The sequence below is a fragment of the Coregonus lavaretus genome, assembly GCF_964263955.1.
Source record: "Coregonus lavaretus genome assembly, contig: HAP1_SCAFFOLD_3072, whole genome shotgun sequence".
Taxonomy (NCBI): Eukaryota; Metazoa; Chordata; class Actinopteri; order Salmoniformes; family Salmonidae; genus Coregonus; species Coregonus lavaretus.
This window is the reverse complement of record NW_028166163.1, coordinates 14244-36520: the sequence shown is the minus strand read 5'-3', so window position 1 is coordinate 36520 and position 22277 is coordinate 14244. Positions and strand designations below refer to the sequence as shown.

Below are 22277 nucleotides of genomic sequence, written 5' to 3'. Positions count from 1 at the left end.
GCTTCCGGGTTAAGCGAGCAGTGTGTCAAGAAGCAGTGCGGCTTGGCAGGGTCGTGTTTCGGAGGATGCATGGCTCTCGACCTTCGCCTCTCCCAAATCCATAGGGGAGTTGAAGCAATGGGACAAGACTGTAACTACCAATTGGATATCATGAAATTGGGGAGAAATAAGGGTAAATTTTTTTTAAAGAAAACTTAAAGTGATAGTGCACATCAGAGGGGAGTGGAAGCCTGATCTTAAAGGAATAGTGTGACATTTTGGCAATGAAGCCTTTTTTTCTACTTACCCAGGGTCTGATGAACTTGGATACAATTTTGTTTGAAGGAAGTTGAAGGTAGTTTCTGGAGCCATTACTAACTAGCGTTAGCGCAATGACTGGAAGTCTACAGGAACAGCTAACATGCTGTTCATCTGACTGGGTAAGTAGAGAAAAGGGCTTAATTGCCTAAATGTCGCACTATCCCTTTAAGCTCAGGCTTCCACTCCTCTGTGATCTCTACAACAAAACCCTGAGCTGGTCTTACTGTTTGTAATGGACAGTGCATTGTGTCAATAGCTGCCAAAGGGAATTTCAGTTGGGATGATGCTAGCTGTTAGATGTTAGTCTTCATCTCCAATTGTGAGAAATGGGTAGGATGGCTGCCAGTATGATTCTTGTGAGTTCTATCCTCTATTTTTATGGAAAATGTGGTCTTTCAGTTGATCTAGGCTATGTTGCATATTTCTTTAACTTTGTTGACAAGATAATTTTTTCAAAACTCTATTCTGAGTGTCAGTGAAGGAGTTAGTCCAAATAGGTTCAGGAGACATAGTTTATGAAATATCTTTTGGTTTAGTTTTCAGTTGTGTAATGATATTGTTTGTATAATGGTTGTTTCGACTATCTATGTCTTTTGTTGACACTGATGTTAACTCTTTACAGCCGTACCCGTATAAGGGTTCGAAATGGCAGATTTGTACACTGATAAGCACTTAAATGGGAACGTAGTGGCTGTACAGTAACATGCTATACATGACGTCAGAGCTCAAGGTCAACGCTTTAAAGCGCAGTATTGGTTTTGACTGACAGCGTTTCTGAACTTGAACACCACACACGACAAGAAGTTGCCCCATCCCTCCCGCTAATTGGACAACTGAGTGAGGGAATGTAAATAAAGTAAATGTATTTTGAAAGATGAGACATTGAGGTTTATAACAAATACCGCTTTGATGTCGTACAAGCAAGCCAAACACCAGTTAGTCCAAATGTGCACTTCACATTTCCATATCATAAAACTCATGTCATATACAGGGTCAACGTTTATGATCATTATGATGTACAGTTACAAGATGACATGACGTCATACCCTGGGTTGTTCTGAACAGAATGAGCCTATGTTTGTCGTATTGTGAAGACATGTGCAGGGACCACCCATCTGAATGCACTCGTCACTCTATTCTATGCGCACCAAAATGACCATCTGTTTCTCTGAATTGCCTTGTGAAAGCCTAACACCGTAAGATCGTATTTTGTAATTTAGCTAGCCATGTTGGCAGTAGAACACGCTTTCAAACGATGCCCACTGTTTTTGGAATGCGTAAACAACAGTAATTGTGTGATGGCGGGGATGCAGGGCTGTGTTCCAAACAACTAAAAGTCTGCTTGCTCTAGTTCCTCAACGGCACAGCTAGGAGAGCTCAAAAAAGCACCTTCTAATTGAAGACTCTTTGAGTCATAAAAGTGCATTGAAATTATGTAGGAACTGTGCACACTTTGGAGAGGTACAGGATGTGGCCACTTGGAGACACAAGTCAGACCTCTCAAACCCTTGTAATTTCTCATGAATATTCTTATCATGTTACTGAATGTATCCAGAGTATTTTCAGATTTCGTTCTCAACAAATGTGGTGAAAAGTACAGTAAATATAAAATGCACATAAAATCAACATTATTATTAACTGTTTTGTCCCCACCTTTAGTCTAATAATTTTCCCATAATCTCCAAACTGTTCCCTTTTGATTGCTACCATGGTAATGCATATGCATTCCCACGAGTGTAAAGGGTTAAGAGCACCTAGAAATATCACCACGAAAAGTCCTAAAAACAAAGAACCATTATGAAATCTTGGACCACGAATAATACATATCTTATCGTATCAATGCTGTTCTTTGATTTGTTTCCCATTTCTATTATCTTGCAGCTACATTAGTCAAATTCTCCTTTCTTATAAATCTTGTAAGTAGGAAAACAAGCTTACCGTACAATTTTTTTTACTTGTCGTTTTCATATATCCGATTGCCATTTTTTGTTTTAGAATTTTATTTGTGCCCTTTGTCATTGTTGCTGCGCTGATTTGTTGGGGAAAGAACAAGTGTCCATTTCCTTCCTGTGTTCGTGGGTGGGGTGGGGGAGAGGTTGTCAGGACTATATATATATACATACATACATACATACATACATACATACATACATACATACATACATACATACAGTGAGGGAAAACAGTCTCTCACTGTTCAAATAAACCTACCATGAAAATTATAGACTGATCATGTCTTTGTCAGTGGGCAAACGTACAAAATCAGCAGGGGATAAAATACTTTTTTCCCTCACTGTACATACATACATACATACATACATACATACATACATACATACATACATACATACATACATACATACATACATACATACATACATACATACATACATACATACATACATACATACATACATACATACATACATACATGCATGCATACATACAGTGGGGAGAACAAGTATTTGATACACTGCCGATTTTGCAGGTTTTCCTACTTACAAAGCATGTAGAGGTCTGTAATTTTTATCATAGGTACACTTCAACCGTGAGAGACGGAATCAAAAATCCAGAAAATCACATTGTATGATTTTTAAGTAATTAATTTGCATTTTATTGCATGACATAAGTATTTGACCATCTACCAACCAGTAAGAATTCCGGCTCTCACAGACCTGTTAGTTTTTCTTTAAGAAGCCCTCCTGTTCTCCACTCATTACCTGTATTAACTGCACCTGTTTGAACTCGTTAACTGTATAAAAGACACCTGTCCACACACTCAATCAAACAGACTCCAACCTCTCCACAATGGCCAAGACCATAGAGCTGTGTAAGGACATCAGGGATAAAATTGTAGACCTGCACAAGGCTGGGATGGGCTACAGGACAATAGGCAAGCAGCTTGGTGAGAAGGCAACAACTGTTGGTGCAATTATTAGAAAATGGAAGTTCAAGATGACGGTCAATCACCCTCGGTCTGGGGCTCCATGCAAGATCTCACCTCGTGGGGCATCAATGATCATGAGGAAGGTGAGGGATCAGTCCAGAACTACACGGCAGGACCTGGTCAATGACCTGAAGAGAGCTGGGACCACAGTCTCAAAGAAAACCATTAGTAACACACTATGCCGTCATGGATTAATATCCTGCAGCGCACGCAAGGTCCCCCTGCTCAAGCCAGCGCATGTCCAGGCCCGTCTGAAGTTTGCCAATGACCATCTGGATGATCCAGAGGAGGAATGGGAGAAGGTCATGTGGCCTGATGAGACAAAAATTGAGCTTTTTTGTCTAAACTCCACTCGCCGTGGTTGGAGGAAGAAGAAGGATGAGTACAACCCCAAGAACACCATCCCAACTGTGAAGCATGGAGGTGGAAACATCATTCTTTGGGGATGCTTTTCTGCAAAGGGGACAGGACGACTGCACTGTATTGAGGGGAGGATGGATGGGGACATGTATCGCAAGATCTTGGCCAACAACCTCCTTCCCTCAGTATGAGCATTGAAGATGGGTCGTGGCTGGGTCTTCCAGCATGACAACGACCCGAAACACACAGCCAGGGCAACTAAGGAGTGGCTCCGTAAGAAGCATCTCAAGGTCCTGGAGTGGCCTAGCCAGTCTCCAGACCTGAACCCAATAGAAAATCTTTGGAGGGAGCTGAAAGTCCGTATTGCCCAGCGACAGTCCCGAAACCTGAAGTATCTGGAGAAGGTCTGTATGGAGGAGTGGGCCAAAATCCCTGCTGCAGTGTGTGCAAACCTGGTCAAGACCTACAGGAAACGTATGATCTCTGTAATTGCAAACAAAGGTTTCTGTACCAAATATTAAGTTCTGCTTTTCTGATGTATCAAATACTTATGTCATGCAATAAAATATAAAGGAATTACTTAAAAATCATACAATGTGATTTTTGTTTTAGATTCCGTCTCTCACAGTTGAAGTGTACCTATGATAAAAATTACAGACCTCTACATGCTTTGTAAGTAGGAAAACCTGCAAAATCGGCAGTGTATCAAATACTTATTCTCCCCACTGTATATATAAACTACCATTCAAAGGTTTGGGGTCACTTAGAAATATCCTTGTCCATTAAAATAACATCAAATTGATCAGAAATACGGTGTAGACATTGTTAATGTTGTAAATGGCTATTGTAGCTGGAAACGGCTGATTTGTAATGGAATATCTACATAGGCGTACAGAGGCCCATTTATCAGCAACCATCAGTCCTGTGTTCCAATGGCACGTTGTGTTTGCTAATCCAAGTTTATCATTTTAAAAGTCTAATTGATCATTAGAAAACCCTTTTGCAATTATGTTAGCACAGCTGAAAACTGTTGTGCTGATTAAAGAAGCAATAAAACTGGCCTTCTTGAGACTAGTTGAGTATCTGGAGCATCAGCAATTGTGGGTTTGATTACAGGCTCAAAATGGCCAGAAACAAAGAAATGTCTTTTGAAACTCGTCAGTCTATTCTTCGTGGTAAAGTGGGAGATTTGTACAGTGTAAAAGGGATCTTGAAGAAGGAAGGCTATCACTCCATTTTGCAATGCCATGCCATACCCTGTGGACGGTGCTTGATTGGAGCCAATTTCCTCCTACAACAGGGCAATGGCCCAAAGCACAGCTCCAAACTATGCAAGAACTATTTAGGGAAGAAGCAGTCAGCTGGTATTCTGTCTATAATGGAGTGGCCAGCACAGTCACCGGATCTCAACCCTATTGAGCTGTTGTGGGAGCAGCTTGACCGTATGGTACGTAAGAAGTGCCCATCAAGCCAATCCAACTTGTGGGAGGTGCTTCAGGAAGCATGGGGTGAAATCTCTTCAGATTACCTCAACAAATTGACAACTAGAATGCCAAAGGTCTGCAAGGCTGTAATTGCTGCAAATGGAGGATTCTTTGACGAAAGCTACGTTTAAAGGACACAATTATTATTTCAATTAAAAATCATTTATTTCTAACCTTGTCAATGACTACATTTCCTATTCATTTTGCTATATTTCCTATTCAAACTAATTTCATGTATGTTTTCATGGAAAACAAGGACATTTCTAAGTGACCCCAAACTTTTGAACGGTAGTGTATGTATGTATGTGTATATGTGTGTGTATATATATATATATATATATATATATATATATATATATATATATATATATATATATATATATATATATACATACATACATACATACATACATACATACATACATACATACATACATACATACATACATACATACAGTACCAGTCAAAAGTTTGGACACACCTACTCATTCAACGTTTTTTCTTTATTTTTACTATTTTCTACATTGTAGAATAATAGTGAAGACATCAAAACTATGAAATAACACACATGGAATCATGTAGTAACCAAAAAAGTGTTAAACAAATCAAAATATATTTTAGATTTTAGATTTTTTTAAATAGCCACCCTTTGCCTTTATGACAGCTTTGCACACTCTTGGCATTCTCTCAACCAGCTTCACCTGGAATGCTTTTCCAACAGTCTTGAAGGAGTTCCCACATATGCTGAGCACTTGTTGGCTGATTTTCCTTCACTCTGCCGTCCGACTGAATTCAAACCATCTCAATTGTGTTGAGGTCGGGGGATTGTGGAGGACAGGTCACCTGATGCAGCACTCCATCACTCTCCTTCTTGGTAAAATAGCCCTTACACAGCCTGGAGATGTGTTGAGTCATTGTCCTGTTGAAAAACAAAGGATCGTCCCACTAAGCCCAAACCAGATGGGATGGCGTATCGTTGCAGAATGCTGTGGTAGCCATGCTGGTTAAGTGTGCCTTGAATTCTAAATAAATCACAGACAGTTTCACCAGCAAAGCACCCCCACACCATAACACATTTTACATTTTAGTCATTTAGCAGACGCTCTTATCCAGAGCGACTTACAGGAGCAATTAGGGTTAAGTGCCTTGCTCAAGGGCACATCGACAGATATTTCACCTAGTCGGCTCAGGGATTAGAACCAGCGACCTTTCGGTTACAGGCACAACACTCTTAACCACTAAGTTACCTAACACCACCACCTCCATGCTTTACGGTGGGAAATACACATGCAGAGATCATCCGTTCATCCACACCGCGTCTCACAAAGACACAGCGGTTGGAACCAAAAATGTCTAATTTGGACTCCAGACCAAAGGACACATTTCCACCGGTCTAGTGTCCATTGCTCGTGTTTGTTGGCCCAAGCAAGTCTCTTCTTATTATTGGTGTCCTTTAGTAGTGGTTTCTTTGCAGCAATTCAACCATGAAAGGCTTGATTCACACAGTCTCCTCTGAACAGTTGATGTTGAGATGTGTCTGTTACTTGAACCCTGTGAAGCATTTATTTGGTCTGCAATTTCTGAGGCTGGTAACTCTAATGAACTTATCCTCTGGGTCTTCCATTCCTGTGGCGGTCCTCGTGAGAGCCAGTTTCATCATAGCGCTTGATGGTTTTTGCGACTGCACTTGAAATGTTCCGTATTGACTGACCTTCATGTCTTAAAGTAATAATGGACTGTCGTTTCTCTTTGCTTATTTGAGCTGTTCTTGTCATAATATGGACTTGGTATTTTACCAAATAGGGCTATCTTCTGTATACCCCCCCTACCTTGTCACAACACAACTGATTAGCTCAACCGCATTAAGAAGGAAATAAATTCCACTAATTAACTTTTAAGAAGGCACACCTGTTAATTGAAATGCATTCCAGGTGACTACCTCATGAAGCTGGTTGAGAAAATGCCAAGAGTGTGCAAAGCTGTCATCAAGGCAAAGGGTGGCTATTTGAATAATATTTTGATTTGTTTAACTTTTTTGGTTACTACATGATTCCATATGTGTTATTTCATAGCTTGATGTCTTCACTATTATTCTACAATGTAAAAAAGAGTAAGAAATAAAGAAAAACTCTTGTTCAACATTTTGTTACGTTACAGCCTTATTCTAAAATGGATTAAATAGTTTTACCCCCCCTCATGAATCTACACACAATACCCCATAATGACAAAGCAAAAACTGGTTTTTAGAAATGTTTGCTAATTTATTAAAAATAAAAACTGGAAATATTACATTTACATAAGAATTCAGACCCTTTGTACTCAGTACTTTGTTGAAGCATCTTTGGCAGCGATTACAGTCTTGGGCTCTACGGACAATTCCTTTGACCTCATGGCTTGGTTTTTGCTCTGACATGCACTGTCAACTGTGGGACCTTATATAGACAGGTGTGTGCCTTTCCAAATTATGTCCAATCAATTGAATTTACCACAGGTGGACTCCAATCACGTTGTAGAAACATCTCATGGATGATCAATGGAACCAGGATGCACCTGAGCTCAATTTCGAGTCTCATAGCAAAGGGTCTGAATACTTATGTAACTTGGGGTATTTCTGTTTTTTATTTGTAATACATTTGCAAACATTTCTAAAAACCTGTTTTCACTTTGTCATTATGTAGTATTGTGTGTAGATTGATGAGAAAAAATAAATATTTAATCAATTTTAGAATAAGGCTGTAACGTAACAAAATGTAGAAAAAGTAAAGAGGTCTCGATACTTTCCGAAGGCACTGTATATATTATTAGGTACCAAACGGAAGAAATCTGATGGAAACAAGAAGAAAGACTTCCTTAACCTGTCCAATAAGAAACACTCATTTTTGTTTTTGCTACAGTGTGCCCTAATTAATATGACCTAAACGTGCCAAACCACTTCCCCGTTTTGCCTGGAATCAAACTGACCTAGTATTGCTCCACCAGACCTGGATCCTGTAATCTCACTCCACAGGATCTTACACACTAACACTTATTTTCCAAAGAAACCAACAAACATTGAGTTTCTTCCCCCGCAGCGTTATTTGTTCCTCAGTTGATAACCTTGAGTTGGTATTTACTCTAGCCTCTAGGCCTATATTACATGATATGGTGGATGTTTGGTCAGTATATTTGAGCCGTATATCTTGCCTTGTGTGAATTTCCAGTCAGCTAATAAGTAGACATTGCAATTTATGAATTTAGCCATTTATAAGAAAGAAGTGTGTATGTACAGTGGGGGAAAAAAGTATTTAGTCAGCCACCAATTGTGCAAGTTCTCCCACTTAAAAAGATGAGAGAGGCCTGTAATTTTCATCATAGGTACACGTTAACTATGACAGACAAATTGAGAGAAAAAAAATCCAGAAAATCACATTGTAGGATTTTTTATGAATTTATTTGCAAATTATGGTGGAAAATAAGTATTTGGTCACCTACAAACAAGCAAGATTTCTGGCTCTCACAGACTTGTAAGTTCTTCTTTAAGAGGCTCCTCTGTACTCCACTCGTTACCTGTATTAATGGCACCTGTTTGAACTTGTAATCAGTATAAAAGACACCTGTCCACAACCTCAAACAGTCACACTCCAAACTCCACTATGGCCAAGACCAAAGAGCTGTCAAAGGGCACCAGAAACAAAATGGTAGACCTGCACCAGGCTGGGAAGACTGAATCTGCAATAGGTAAGCAGCTTGGTTTGAAGAAATCAACTGTGGGAGCAATTATTAGGAAATGGAAGACATACAAGACCACTGATAATCTCCCTCGATCTGGGGCTCCACGCAAGATCTCACCCCGTGGGGTCAAAATGATCACAAGAACGGTGAGCAAAAATCCCAGAACCACACGGGGGGGACCTAGTGAATGACCTGCAGAGAGCTGGGACCAAAGTAACAAAGCCTACCATCAGTAACACACTACGCCGCCAGGGACTCAAATCCTGCAGTGCAAGACGTGTCCCCCTGCTTAAGCCAGTACATGTCCAGGCCCGTCTGAAGTTTGCTAGAGTGCATTTGGATGATCCAGAAGAGGATTGGGAGAATGTCATATGGTCAGATGAAACCAAAATAGAACTTTTTGGTAACTCAACTCGTCGTGTTTGGAGGACAAAGAATGCTGAGTTGCATCCAAAGAACACCATACCTACTGTGAAGCATTGGGGGTGGAAACATCATGCTTTGGGGCTGTTTTTCTGCAAAGGGACCAGGACGACTGATCCGTGTAAAGGAAAGAATGAATGGGGCCATGTATCGTGAGATTTTGAGTGAAAACCTCCTTCCATCAGCAAGGGCATTGAAGATGAAACGTGGCTGGGTCTTTCAGCATGACAATGATCCCAAACACACCGCCCGGGCAACGAAGGAGTGGCTTCGTAAGAAGCATTTCAAGGTCCTGGAGTGGCCTAGCCAGTCTCCAGATCTCAACCCCATAGAAAATCTTTGGAGTGAGTTGAAAGTCCGTGTTGCCCAGCGACAGCCCCAAAACATCACTGCTCTAGCGGAGATCTGCATGGAGGAATGGGCCAAAATACCAGCAACAGTGTGTGAAAACCTTGTGAAGACTTACAGAAAACGTTTGACCTGTTTCATTGCCAACAAAGGGTATATAACAAAGTATTGAGAAACTTTTGTTATTGACCAAATACTTATTTTCCACCATAATTTGAATATAAATTCATTAAACATCCTACAGTGTGATTTTCTGGATTTTTTTTTCTCATTTTGTCTGTCATAGTTGACGTGTACCTATGATGAAAATTACAGGCCTCTCTCATCTTTTTAAGTGGCAGAACTTGCACAATTGGTGGCTGACTAAATACTTTTTTTCCCCACTGTATATGTGTGTGTGTGTGTGTGTGTGTATGTATGTATATATATATATATATATATATATATATATATATATATATATATACACACACACAGTGGGGAGAACAAGTATTTGATACACTGCCGATTTTGCAGGTTTTCCTACTTACAAAGCATGTAGAGGTCTGTAATTTTTATCATAGGTACACTTCAACTGTGAGAGACGGAATCTAAAACAAAAATCCAGAAAATCACATTGTATGATTGTTAAGTAATTAATTTGCATTTTATTGCATGACATAAGTATTTGATACATCAGAAAAGCAGAACGTAATATTTGGTACAGAAACCTTTGTTTGCAATTACAGAGATCATACGTTTCCTGTAGGTCTTGACCAGGTTTGCACGCACTGCAGCAGGGATTTTGGCCCACTCCTCCATACAGACCTTCTCCAGATCCTTCAGGTTTCGGGGCTGTCGCTGGGCAATACGGACTTTCAGCTCCCTCCAAAGATTCTATTGGGTTCAGGTCTGGAGACTGGCTAGGCCACTCCAGGACCTTGAGATGCTTTTTACGGAGCCACTCCTTAGTTGCCCTGGCTGTGTGTTTCGGGTCGTTGTCATGCTGGAAGACCCACCCACGACCCATCTTCAATGCTCTTACTGAGGGAAGGAGGTTGTTGGCCAAGATCTCGCGATACATGGCCCCATCCATCCTCCCCTCAATACGGTGCAGTCGTCCTGTCCCCTTTGCAGAAAGGCATCCCCAAAGAATGATGTTTCCACCTCCATGCTTCACGGTTGGGATGGTGTTCTTGGGGCTGTACTCATCCTTCTTCTTCCTCCAAACACGGCGAGTGGAGTTTAGACCAAAAAGCTCTATTTTTGTCTCATCAGACCACATGACCTTCTCCCATTCCTCCTCTGGATCATCCAGATGGTCGTTGGCAAACTTCAGACGGGCCTGGACATGCACTGGCTTGAGCATGGGGACCTTGCGTGCGCTGCAGGATTTTAATCCATGACGGCGTAGTGTGTTACTAATGGTTTTCTTTGAGACTGTGGTCCCAGCTCTCTTCAGGTCATTGACCAGGTCCTGCCGTGTAGTTCTGGGCTGATCCCTCACCTTCCTCATGATCATTGATGCCCCACGAGGTGAGATCTTGCATGGAGCCCCAGGCCGAGGGTGATTGACCGTCATCTTGAACTTCTTCCATTTTCTAATAATTGCGCCAACAGTTGTTGCATTCTCACCAAGCTGCTTGCCTATTATCCTGTAGCCCATCACAGCCTTGTGCAGGTCTACAATTTTATCCCTGATGTCCTTACACAGCTCTCTGGTCTTGGCCATTGTGGAGAGGTTGGAGTCTGTTTGATTGAGTGTGTGGACAGGTGTCTTTTATACAGGTAACGAGTTCAAACAGGTGCAGTTAACAGGTCTGTGAGAGCCGGAATTCTTACTGGTTGGTAGGTGATCAAATACTTATGTCATGCAATAAAATGCAAATTAATTACTTAAAAATCATACATGTGATTTTCTGGATTTTTGTTTTAGATTCCGTCTCTCACAGTTGAAGTGTACCTATGATAAAAATTACAGACCTCTACATGCTTTGTAAGTAGGAAAACCTGCAAAATCGGCAGTGTATCAAATACTTTTTCTCCCCACTGTGTGTGTATATATATATATATATATACTGCTCAAAAAATTTAAGGGAACACTGAAATAACACATCCTAGATCTGAATGAATGAAATAATCTTATTAAATACTTTTTTCTTTACATAGTTGAATGTGCTGACAACAAAATCACACAAAAATTATCAATGGAAATCAAATTTATCAACCCATGGAGGTCTGGATTTGGAGTCACCCTCAAAATTAAAGTGGAAAACCACACTACAGGCTGATCCAACTTTGATGTAATGTCCTTAAAACAAGTCAAAATGAGGCTCAGTAGTGTGTGTGTGGCCTCCACGTGCCTGTATGACCTCCCTACAATGCCTGGGCATGCTCCTGATGAGGTGGCAGATGGTCTCCTGAGGGATCTCCTCCCAGACCTGGACTAAAGCATCCGCCAACTCCTGGACAGTCTGTGGTGCAACGTGGCGTTGGTGGATGGAGCGAGACATGATGTCCCAGATGTGCTCAATTGGATTCAGGTCTGGGGAACGGGCGGGCCAGTCCGTAGCATCAATGCCTTCCTCTTGCAGGAACTGCTGACACACTCCAGCCACATGAGGTCTAGCATTGTCTTGCATTAGGAGGAACCCAGGGCCAACCGCACCAGCATATAGTCTCACAAGGGGTCTGAGGATCTCATCTCGGTACCTAATGGCAGTCAGGCTACCTCTGGAGGGCTGTGCGGCCCCCCCAAAGAAATGCCACCCCACACCATGTCTGACCCAACGCCAAACCGGTCATGCTGGAGGATGTTGCAGGCAGCAGAACATTCTCCACGGCGTCTCCAGACTCTGTCACGTGCTCAGTGTGAACCTGCTTTCATCTGTGAAGAGCACAGGGCGCCAGTGGCGAATTTGCCAATCTTGGTGTTCTCTGGCAAATGCCAAACGTCTTGCACGGTGTTGGGCTGTAAGCACAACCCCCACCTGTGGACGTCGGGCCCTCATACCACCCTCATGGAGACTGTTTCTGACCGTTTGAGCAGACACATGCACATTTGTGGCCTGCTGGAGGTCATTTTGCAGGGCTCTGGCAGTGCTCCTCCTGCTCCTCCTTGCACAAAGGCGAAGGTAGCGGTCCTGCTGCTGGGTTGTTGCCCTCCTACGGCCTCCTCCACATCTCCTGATGTACTGGCCTGTCTCCTGGTAGCGCCTCCATGCTCTGGACACTACGCTGACAGACACAGCAAACCTTCTTGCCACAGCTCGCATTGATGTGCCATCCTGGATGAGCTGCACTACCTGAGCCACTTGTGTGGGTTGTAGACTCTGTCTCATGCTACCACTAGAGTGAAAGCACCGCCAGCATTCAAAAGTGACCAAAACATCAGCCAGGAAGCATAGGAACTGAGAAGTGGTCTGTGGTCACCACCTGCAAAACCAGTCCTTTATTGGGGATGTCTTGCTAATTGCCTATAATTTCCACCTGTTGTCTATTCCATTTGCACAACAGCATGTGAAATGTATTGTCAATCAGTGTTGCTTCCTAAGTGGACAGTTTGATTTCACAGAAGTGTGATTGACTTGGAGTTACATTGTGTTGTTTAATTGTTCCCTTTATTTTTTTTGAGCAGTGTATATATACACACACACACACACATACATACACACTTTTATCTTATAAATGACAAAATTCATAAATTGCATTCTGAAATGGCACCCTATTCCCTATATAGTGCACTACTTTTGACCAGGGCCCATAGCACTATATAGGGAATAGGGTGTGGAGCAGTAGAGCTGTCCGGGTAAAGGCAGTCGGTCAGGTTAAAGTAAGTAAAAATGGACTTGATAGTAAATATCCTCCATTGTACCATTCCATTAGCACAACATTTGAAAACATGTTTCAGCTCACTGATATCTTAGAGGTATCTTTCAGGGGGGTGGGTGTGGCAATGGGTGCGGTTTCTCTCGCTTTTCTACCCCCACCCTCTCCTTAACCATTCTCCATTCTTGTGTTTTTCTCTCTCTCCCTTATCTCTACCCCCTTCCTCTCTATTCTGCTCCCCCTCTTCTACTCCGTCCCCCATTCTTGTGTTTTTCTCCCCCCCAGCCCTGGCCACTCAGGCGGGTGTAGAGCCGAGGAGGCAGGGCTCCCAGATGTCCACAGACACCATGGTGTCCAACCCCATGTTCGACGCCAACGAGTTCCCCGACAACTATGAGTCGGGCCGGGCCGAGGCCTGTGGGACCCTCTGCAGGATCTTCTGCAGCAAGAAGACCGGCGAGGAGATCCTGCCCGTTTACCTGTCCAGGTACCCACATGTTTAACGTAGTGTTTCCCAATCCTGGGCTTGGTGACCTAAAGGGGTGCACATTTTCTGCCCTAGCTTTAACATATTTGATTCAACTCACCTACTTGATTTGACTCCTTTTGATTATTTGAATTAGGTGTGGTAATGCTAGGGCAAAAACAAGAATGTGCACCCCTTGGGGGCCCCAGGACCAGAGTTATGTGGCTGTTCATCATACTTAGCCAGCTAACTTAATAATGCTGCTTTCTGGATTCTCCTCTGGGTCTGTCTAAAAAGCTCCACTTAGACTAAACCATTCTCTGTCTCCGCTCCCCAGGTTCTACATGGTTCTGATCCAGGGCCTCCAGATCTCCGACTACATCTGCCGACCGGTCCTAGCCAGCATCGTCCTCAACTCCTCTGCCCTCTTCTGCTCCGACCTGAAGGGCATCAACGTGGTGGTCCCCTACTTCATCTCTGCCCTGGAGAACATCCTCCCCGACCGGTGACTAATGCTACATCTATATTAAAGCTGGAATCAGTCGTGGTGAAACTGCCACATCCGTTTGCGATATTACAAAAACAATGAAATTACGTCAAACAACGAACAAAGTTTATTTTCTCTTGGAAATCATTGCATGCGCGATAGGACAGCAGAGTATGTATAGCTTCTTTTTTTTTTTACAAAAACAATAACAAATGTGCTGGGGGTGAACAGTGGTGCTGTTTCTCCTAATGCGGATTCCAGCTTTTAAGTTTGCTTGCTGAAAGAATAGCTACTATTGTTCTTCCCCATACTTCTCAATATTCTAAACTCTCCTGTGCTGAAACTGCTTTTACAGCTTATACAGCTGAAGCAAGCGCACACATTTTCCTCAGGAAATGTACCTTGTCTAATTAGTCTTATGATGTTTGACAGAAAGTTAGTCAAATGGTCTCTGTTAAGGACATCTGCCTGCATAATGAATGCAGTGTTGACAGAAATCTGTGTGTTTAGCTCTTCGGGTGAAGGTTGTCTTTGTATGTTTGTCTGTTAGTGTCACACAAGGGAAATGCCCAGAAATGAACATTTTAACATAACTCACTGTATACGCTTGAAAAAAACTAAAATGTCAATGTAAGAAATAGTTTGAGGAGTCTTATCAGTGGACAATTGATTGTTGGTTAAACATGGTATCTGACTGCTGTCTCCTTTTAATGTTTGTCATTTAAGTTTTAACTCCAATAACAAATATTCAAAAGGAGTTAATGACAAACATTTAAAAGGAGCCTAACTCCTTTGTATATCCTTTGAATGTTTGTCATTTTATATAAAGTAACTTGTTATTTCCTCCTTTCCAGAGAGCTGTCAAAGTTTAAGACCTACGTGAACCCTACAGACCTGAGGAGAGCCTCCATCAACATCCTGCTGTCCATGCTGCCTCTGCCACACCACTTTGGCAACGTCAAGTCAGAGGTAAACCTGTCATTAAAGGAACATTACACTCTAAAACCAAAGTTTGTCCGATGTTTTCAAACCTCGTAGTCTTCAAGATGCTCCAAGTCCCACACCATTGGTCTAAGGCACTGCATCGCAGGGCTAGCTGTGCCACTAGAGATCCTGGTTCGAATCCAGGCTCTGTCGTAGCCGGCCGCGACCGGGAGACCCATGGGGTGGCGCACAATTGGCCCAGCGTCGTCCAGGGTAGGGGAGGGAATGGCCAGCAGGGATGTAGCTCAGTTGGTAGACCATGGCATTTGCAATGCCAGGGTTGTGGGTTCGATTCCCACGGGGGATGACAGTATGAAAAAATAAAACATTCATGTATGCACTCACTAACTGTAAGTCGCTCTCTGGATAAGAGCGTCTGCTAAATGACTAAAATGTAAATGTAATTAGTTGTGTAGACACAGCTAATATGCCTTATATCAACCCTAAATTAATGAGAAAAAATTAGCACCGAATAAAATGAGGAAATGGTATGGATGGCTCTTATAATTTACATATGGATACAATCGATGGACAGGGACTTGGACTTAAATCAATGTTTAGTCGTTTTGTGTTATACTGAATTTCTACTAAACTGTCTGTTTTAGTTAACAGTTGCAATGCCCTGTAGTTCCAGAGGGTTGTCTAAGTGCAAAGTCAACCACATGTATTATTTGTATGTTCCAGGTGCTCTTGGAGGGAAAGTTCAGCAACGACGACAACTCACTGCATGACAAGGCTGTCTCCTTTGTCTCCCTCAAGCTGCGATTGGTCAACATCCTAATAGGAGCACTACAGACGGAGACAGACCCCACCAACACGCAGATGATCCTGGGTTAGTTGATCTTCATTTTATCTCCACCCATTTTCTTAATTTGACCTTTGATTGTTTTACAATGAAAAGTCTGTTATAAAATGTGATATATTATGATTTTAATAAAAGGTGGCTGAACTGAGTGATTTAGCCTCTGTTTCAATCCTCATTAGGAAATGCGACTGACAACCAGATTTGAGTCTTGGAGGCGTGCTTTGATGTAGTTGTCTCGTGTGTGTGTGTGTGTGTTCGAACATGGGAAACGTGCCAAAACAGTTTTCTCTTTTACATAGTGCAGAGTCGCCCTTGAATGAAGATAATCATAAAGGGCCTTTTTTTCTGTACAGGTGCAATGCTCAACATTGTCCAAGACTCCGCTCTCCTGGAGTCCACCTGCGCCCAAGCGGAGGTGGTGAGTCCAATTATTTTGTTCTCCACGCTGTAGAAATGCTCACTCAACCAGAAAGACATTTGTAAAGAAAATAAACTGAACAAAACATGTAGCTAAGAGAGATCTGTAAAAACAATATATATATATATATATATATATATATATATATATATATTATTATTTTATTTTTTATTTATTTTTTAACCAGGAAAGAGGTTAGAAACCTGGCAAGAGGTCACCATAAATTAGTATTTAAAGGATATTTTCTACTCAAATGTATTTTAGTATTTTGTTCATTAGTCCACAAAGATGTTTTGGGTGGACTAATGAACAAAATACTCAAATCTGTTTGTTTTTGAGTGAAATATCCCTTTAATGATTTGAGCAGACTATGACAATGCCATCCCAACAGGGCATTGTGGACGGCAGCCACGCGCTGGCCAAGAGCCACAGCAGGAACACCAGCGGGGGCAGCTCCGAGGCCACCACCCCCGACAGAGAGAGGCCCACCCAGGCCCTCCTCAGGGACTACGGTGAGCCCCTTGGAGAACACACTCACACCCTGTTCCAAAATCCTAACCTGGGTTCAAATAGTATTTGCTTTCTTGGAGTGTTTCATTGTGCATGCTCTGAGTGCCAAGTGGGCGGGGTTTGCACTTTTGAGACTGTTCAGTTGGCGCCATTGTGCCAGGGAAGCTTAATCGAGAGCAGCTGAAGTATTTTAATATAAAATAAATACTGTTTGAACCAATGTCTGCCAAAATCAATCAACCAACCTCTAGCCCTTCCTAGTTAGTATCCTCTAGCCCTTCCTAGTTAGTAAACTCTAGCCCTTCCTAGTTAGCAACCTCTAGCCTTTCCTAGTTAGTAAACTCAAACCCTTCCTAGTTAGTAACCTCTAGCCCTTCCTAGTTAGTAACCTCTAGCCCTTCCTAGTTAGTATCCTCTAGCCCTTCCTAGTTAGTCAACTCTAACCCTTCCTAGTTAGTCAACTCTAACCCTTCCTAGTTAGTAACCTCTAGCCCTTCCTAGTTAGTAACCTCTAGCCCTTCCTAGTTAGTCAACTCTAACCCTTCCTAGTTAGTCAACTCTAACCCTTCCTAGTTAGTAACCTCTAGCCCTTCCTAGTTAGTAACCTCTAGCCCTTCCTAGTTAGTAACCTCTAGCCCTTCCTAGTTAGTAACCTCTAGCCCTTCCTAGTTAGTATCCTCTAGCCCTTCCTAGTTAGTAACATCTAGCCCTTCCTAGTTAGTAACATCTAGCCCTTCCTAGTTAGTAACCTCTAGCCCTTCCTAGTTAGTAACATCTAGCCCTTCCTAGTTAGTAACCTCTAGCTCTTCCTAGTTAGTAAACTCTATCCCAGGGATCATCAACTGTAGACGGCAAATTGACCGCACGAAGCCCAAACAGATAATATTTGACTAAAACATAATAATTTCAAACCTTGCTTACATTTGTATACGATGGGAACAGATTTCCAAAATGTATATCACTTGGAGCTGATTTCTTGGTGTTTTTACAGTCTTTCATGTCCAACAATGGATTTGTTTTTATATACAGTGCTATGAAAAAGTATTTGCCCCCTTTCTAATTTTCTCTACTTTTGCATATTTGTGATACTGAATGTTATCAGATCTTCAACCAAAACCTAATATTAGATAAATGCTTCCTGTAGTTGTTGATCAGTCTCTCACGTCGCTGTGGAGGAATTTTGGCCCACTCTTCCATGCAGAACTGCTTTAACTCAGTGACGTGTGGGTTTTCAAGCATGAACTGCTCGTTTCAAGTCCTGCCACAACATCTCAATTGGGATCAGGTCTGGACTTTGACTAGGCCATTCCAAAACTTCCAATTTGTTGCTTTTTAGCAATTTTCATTTAGACTTTATTGTGTGTTTTGGATCATTGTCTTGCTGCATGACCCAGCTGCGCTTCAGCTTCAGCTCACAGACGGATGGTCTGACATTCTCCTGTAGAATTCTCTGATACAGAGCAGAATTCATGGTTCCTTCTATTAAGGCAAGTCGTCCAGGTCCTGAGGCAGCAAAGCATCCCCAAACCATCACACCACCACCACCATGCTTGACCTTTGGTATGATGTTCTTACTGTGGAATGCAGTGGAATGCAGTGTTTGGTTTTCGCCAGGCATAATGGGACCCATCTCGTCCAAAAAGTTGATTCAAGTTTGCAAAAAAGCACCTGGATGATCATCAAGACTCTTGGAAGAACGTTCTATGGACAGATGATTCAAAAGTATAACTTTCTGGACGACATGGTTCCAGTAATGCCTGGCGAAAACCAAACTCTGGAAGAGTGGGCCAAAATTCCTCCACAGCGACGTGAGAGACTGATCAACAACTACAGGAAGCATTTGGTTGGAGTCATTGCAGCTAAAGGTGGCACAACCAGTTATTGAGTGTAAGGGGGCAATTACTTTTTCACACAGGGGAATTGGGTGTTGCATAACTTTGTTTATGAAATAAATATGTAATTGTTGTGTTATTTGTTCACTTATGTTCCCTTTATCTAATATTAGGTTTTGGTTGGAGATCTGATAACATTCAGTATCACAAATATGCAAAAGTAGAGAAAATTAGAAAGGGGGCAAATACTTTTTCATAGCACTGTATATACAGTGCATTCAGAAAGTATTCAGACCCCTTCCCCTTTTCCACATTTTGTTACGTTACAGCCTTATTCTAAAATGGATTAAATACATGTTTTTCCCTCATCAATCTACACACAATACCACATGATGATGAAGCGAAAACCAGATTTTAGAATTTTTTTTGCACATGTATATAAAAAAAAAACCCGAAATACCTTATTTACATAAGTATGCAGACCCTTTGCTATGAGACTCGAAATTGAGCTTTGGTGCATCCTGTTTCCATTGATCATCCTTGAGATGTTTCTACAACTTGATTGGAGTCCACCTATGGTAAATTCAATTGATTGGACATGATTTGGAAAGGCACACACCTGTCTATATAAGGTCCCACAGTTGACAGTGCATGTCAGAGCAAAAACCAAGCCATGAGGTCAAAGAAATTGTTCGTAGAGCTCAGATACAGGATTGTTTCGAACACAGATCTGGGGAAGGGTACCAAAACATTTCTGCAGCATTGAAGGTCCCCAAGAACACAGTGGCCACCATCATTCTTAAATGGAAGAAGTTTGGAACCACCAAGACTCTTCCTAGAACTGGCCGCCTGGCCAAACTGAGCAATCGGGGGAGAAGGGCCTTGGTCAGGGAGGTGACTAAGAACCCGATGGTGACTCTGACAGAGCTCCAGAGTTCCTCTGTGGAGATGGGAGAACCTTCCAGAAGGACAACCATCTCTGCAGCACTCCACCAATCAGGCCTTTATGGTAGAGTGATCAGACGGAAGCCACTCCTCAGTAAAAGGCACATGACAGCCCACTTGGAGTTTGCCAAAAGGCATTTAAAGGCCTCAGACCATGAGAAACAAGATTCTCTGGTCTGATGAAACCAAGATTGAACTCTTTGGTCTGAATGTCAAGCATCACATCTAGAGGAAACCTGGCACCATCCCTACGTTGAAGCATGGTGGTGGCAGCATCATGCTGTGGGGATGTTTTTCAGTGGCAGGGACTGGGAGACTAGTCAGGGTCAAGGGAAAGATGAACAGAGCAAAGTACAGAGATCCTTGATGAAAACCTGCTCCAGAGTGCTCAGGACCTCAGACTGGGGCGATGGTTCACCTTCTAACAGTACACCAACCCTATGCACACAGCCAAGACAACGCAGGAGTGGCTTCAGGACAAGTCTCTGAATGTCCTTGAGTGGCCCAGCCAGAGCCCAGACTTGAACCTGATCTAATCTCTGGAGAGACCTGAAAATAGCTGTTCAGCGACGCTCCACATCCAACCTGACAGAGCTTGAGAGGATCTGCAGAGAAGAATGGGAGAAGGGTCTGAATACTTACGTAAATGTGATACTTCCGATTTTTTTATTTTTTATACATTTACAAGCAATTCTACAAACCTGTTTTTACTTTGTCATTATGGGGTATTGTGTATAGATTGATGAGGGGGGAAAAAACTATTTAATCAATTTTAGAATAAGGCTGTAACGTAATAAAATGTGGAAATAGTCAAGGGGTCTGAATACTTCAGTATTGTTTCTATAATAGTTTTGAAAGTTGACAGTTTTTTCCCTTTTTTTTTTTATTCCTGTCAGTCATGCTTTAGTTTTATAGTAGACATGTATGACGTTGGGTGAAGGTGATTCCCTAATGAACCAAAAAGGCATTCTTATTTTCATATTTGCAGGAATGCTGTGTAATTTCAATGATACTATACTATACTTATATTATCACAATGCAGACAGTCGTGTGTCTGTTGTCTCTTGCTAGCTTTTCTCGCTATACAGCGTGTGCAACTTGTGCATAAACATCTTAACTGCATGCATTAGTGTATACAGCATATGCATGTTGTTTTATTAGAGCTGGAATATGAGCCAAGACGTGGAGTGAATCTCTATGCATTTCCTTGATTCCTCATGTCCTCCTTCCTTGTCTCCTTCTCAAAGTACATTGGAGCAGAAATCTGAGATCTTCTTCTCCAATGTGTTTTGGAGGAGGAGGCAAGGAGAGAATGAAGGAAATACAATTGAGATTCATCCCCAAGTTATACCCACTGACTGGCTGCAAATGTCTTTCATAATAGCTACATACTGGGCAAATACATGGCTGTGCTGAACGTCAACTAAATGCAGGCACCCTCTTGTGTGCAGCAACTGTACTGCAATTTCTTGGTTTTCTCTGACAAGTTCATTTCAAACAGAAATATATTTTTTACTTGAAGTATTTCCTTTTCCTTCATCTTAATTTTAACCTCTAAGTGTCCGAAAGACACTTACAAACAAACACAGCTCTATTTTGAGAAACATTGCATGTTTGGTAAAATTGTCCTAGTTTTGGCTACCGTTCTATTGGCAACAAACATGGTTTAAACCAGGGCTGGGTTCAATTCATGAATTGAAAAATGTATATTTTCTTCTAATGAGGATTTTTCAATTAATTGAAAATTGAATTTGACCTAATACAACCACAATATCCAACCTCATAAGGACTGCTCATATAGTACTGTCGACGTTCTGATTGCTGTGTGTGTATGTAAAGGCCTAAGTGTAGCTGCCGCTTATTGGACGTGCTCTGCCTGGTCCAGTAGTTACTAACCCCAGCTCTCCTTCTCTGCTCGTGGTGGTGTGACGTGGCGTGGTATGGCATCTTCTTCTGGGGGGTCATATCCCTAGCTCTCCACACAGATACAGCAGCCGGCCTGCTGATCCGCAGCATCCACCTGGTCACCCAGAGGCTCAACTCCCAGTGGAGGCCCGACATGAGCATCTCCCTGGCCGCCCTGGAGCTGCTGGCCGGCCTTGCCAAGGTAAAGCCGCAGGGTCCTGTTCATTAGGGCACACAACGTTTTAAAATGATCGTTTTAGGACACCAAGTGGGCATCTGGAGCTGTCAACAACACCTACATTGTCCATTAAAGCAAATTAAAACCCTACATTGTAAGGTGACGGTGGACAACAAAACCAGCATGGCTTTCCTTTCCCATGTTAGTAATCGTTGTGGAAACAACAAACCATATGAGGTGGCCAGACAAATATGAAAAGGCTATGATAATGAACACATACTGCCACTGCAATAGAGATGAATAAGAGCCAGGAAATTCTACAACACAGACCTTTCAGTTGTAGTTCACTGAACTCTGCTGGATCTCC

At 42.1% G+C, this 22277-nt stretch overlaps 1 protein-coding gene across 1 annotated transcript in view; it reads left to right on the top strand.

Annotated features, from left to right (window-relative positions):
* The window catches only part of LOC311114998 (ral GTPase-activating protein subunit beta-like), a gene marked incomplete at its 3' end in the record, with an annotated part of 59252 nt that overhangs the window by 24289 nt on the left and 12686 nt on the right, over positions 1-22277 (top strand). The window contains exons 11-17 of the mRNA XM_084190221.1: positions 13666-13867; positions 14184-14351; positions 15188-15302; positions 16002-16149; positions 16476-16540; positions 16932-17052; positions 21813-21934. Of these exons, the coding sequence (XP_084046347.1) occupies positions 13666-13867; positions 14184-14351; positions 15188-15302; positions 16002-16149; positions 16476-16540; positions 16932-17052; positions 21813-21934 (941 nt within the window). The remainder of the gene's footprint in view (positions 1-13665; positions 13868-14183; positions 14352-15187; positions 15303-16001; positions 16150-16475; positions 16541-16931; positions 17053-21812; positions 21935-22277) is intronic.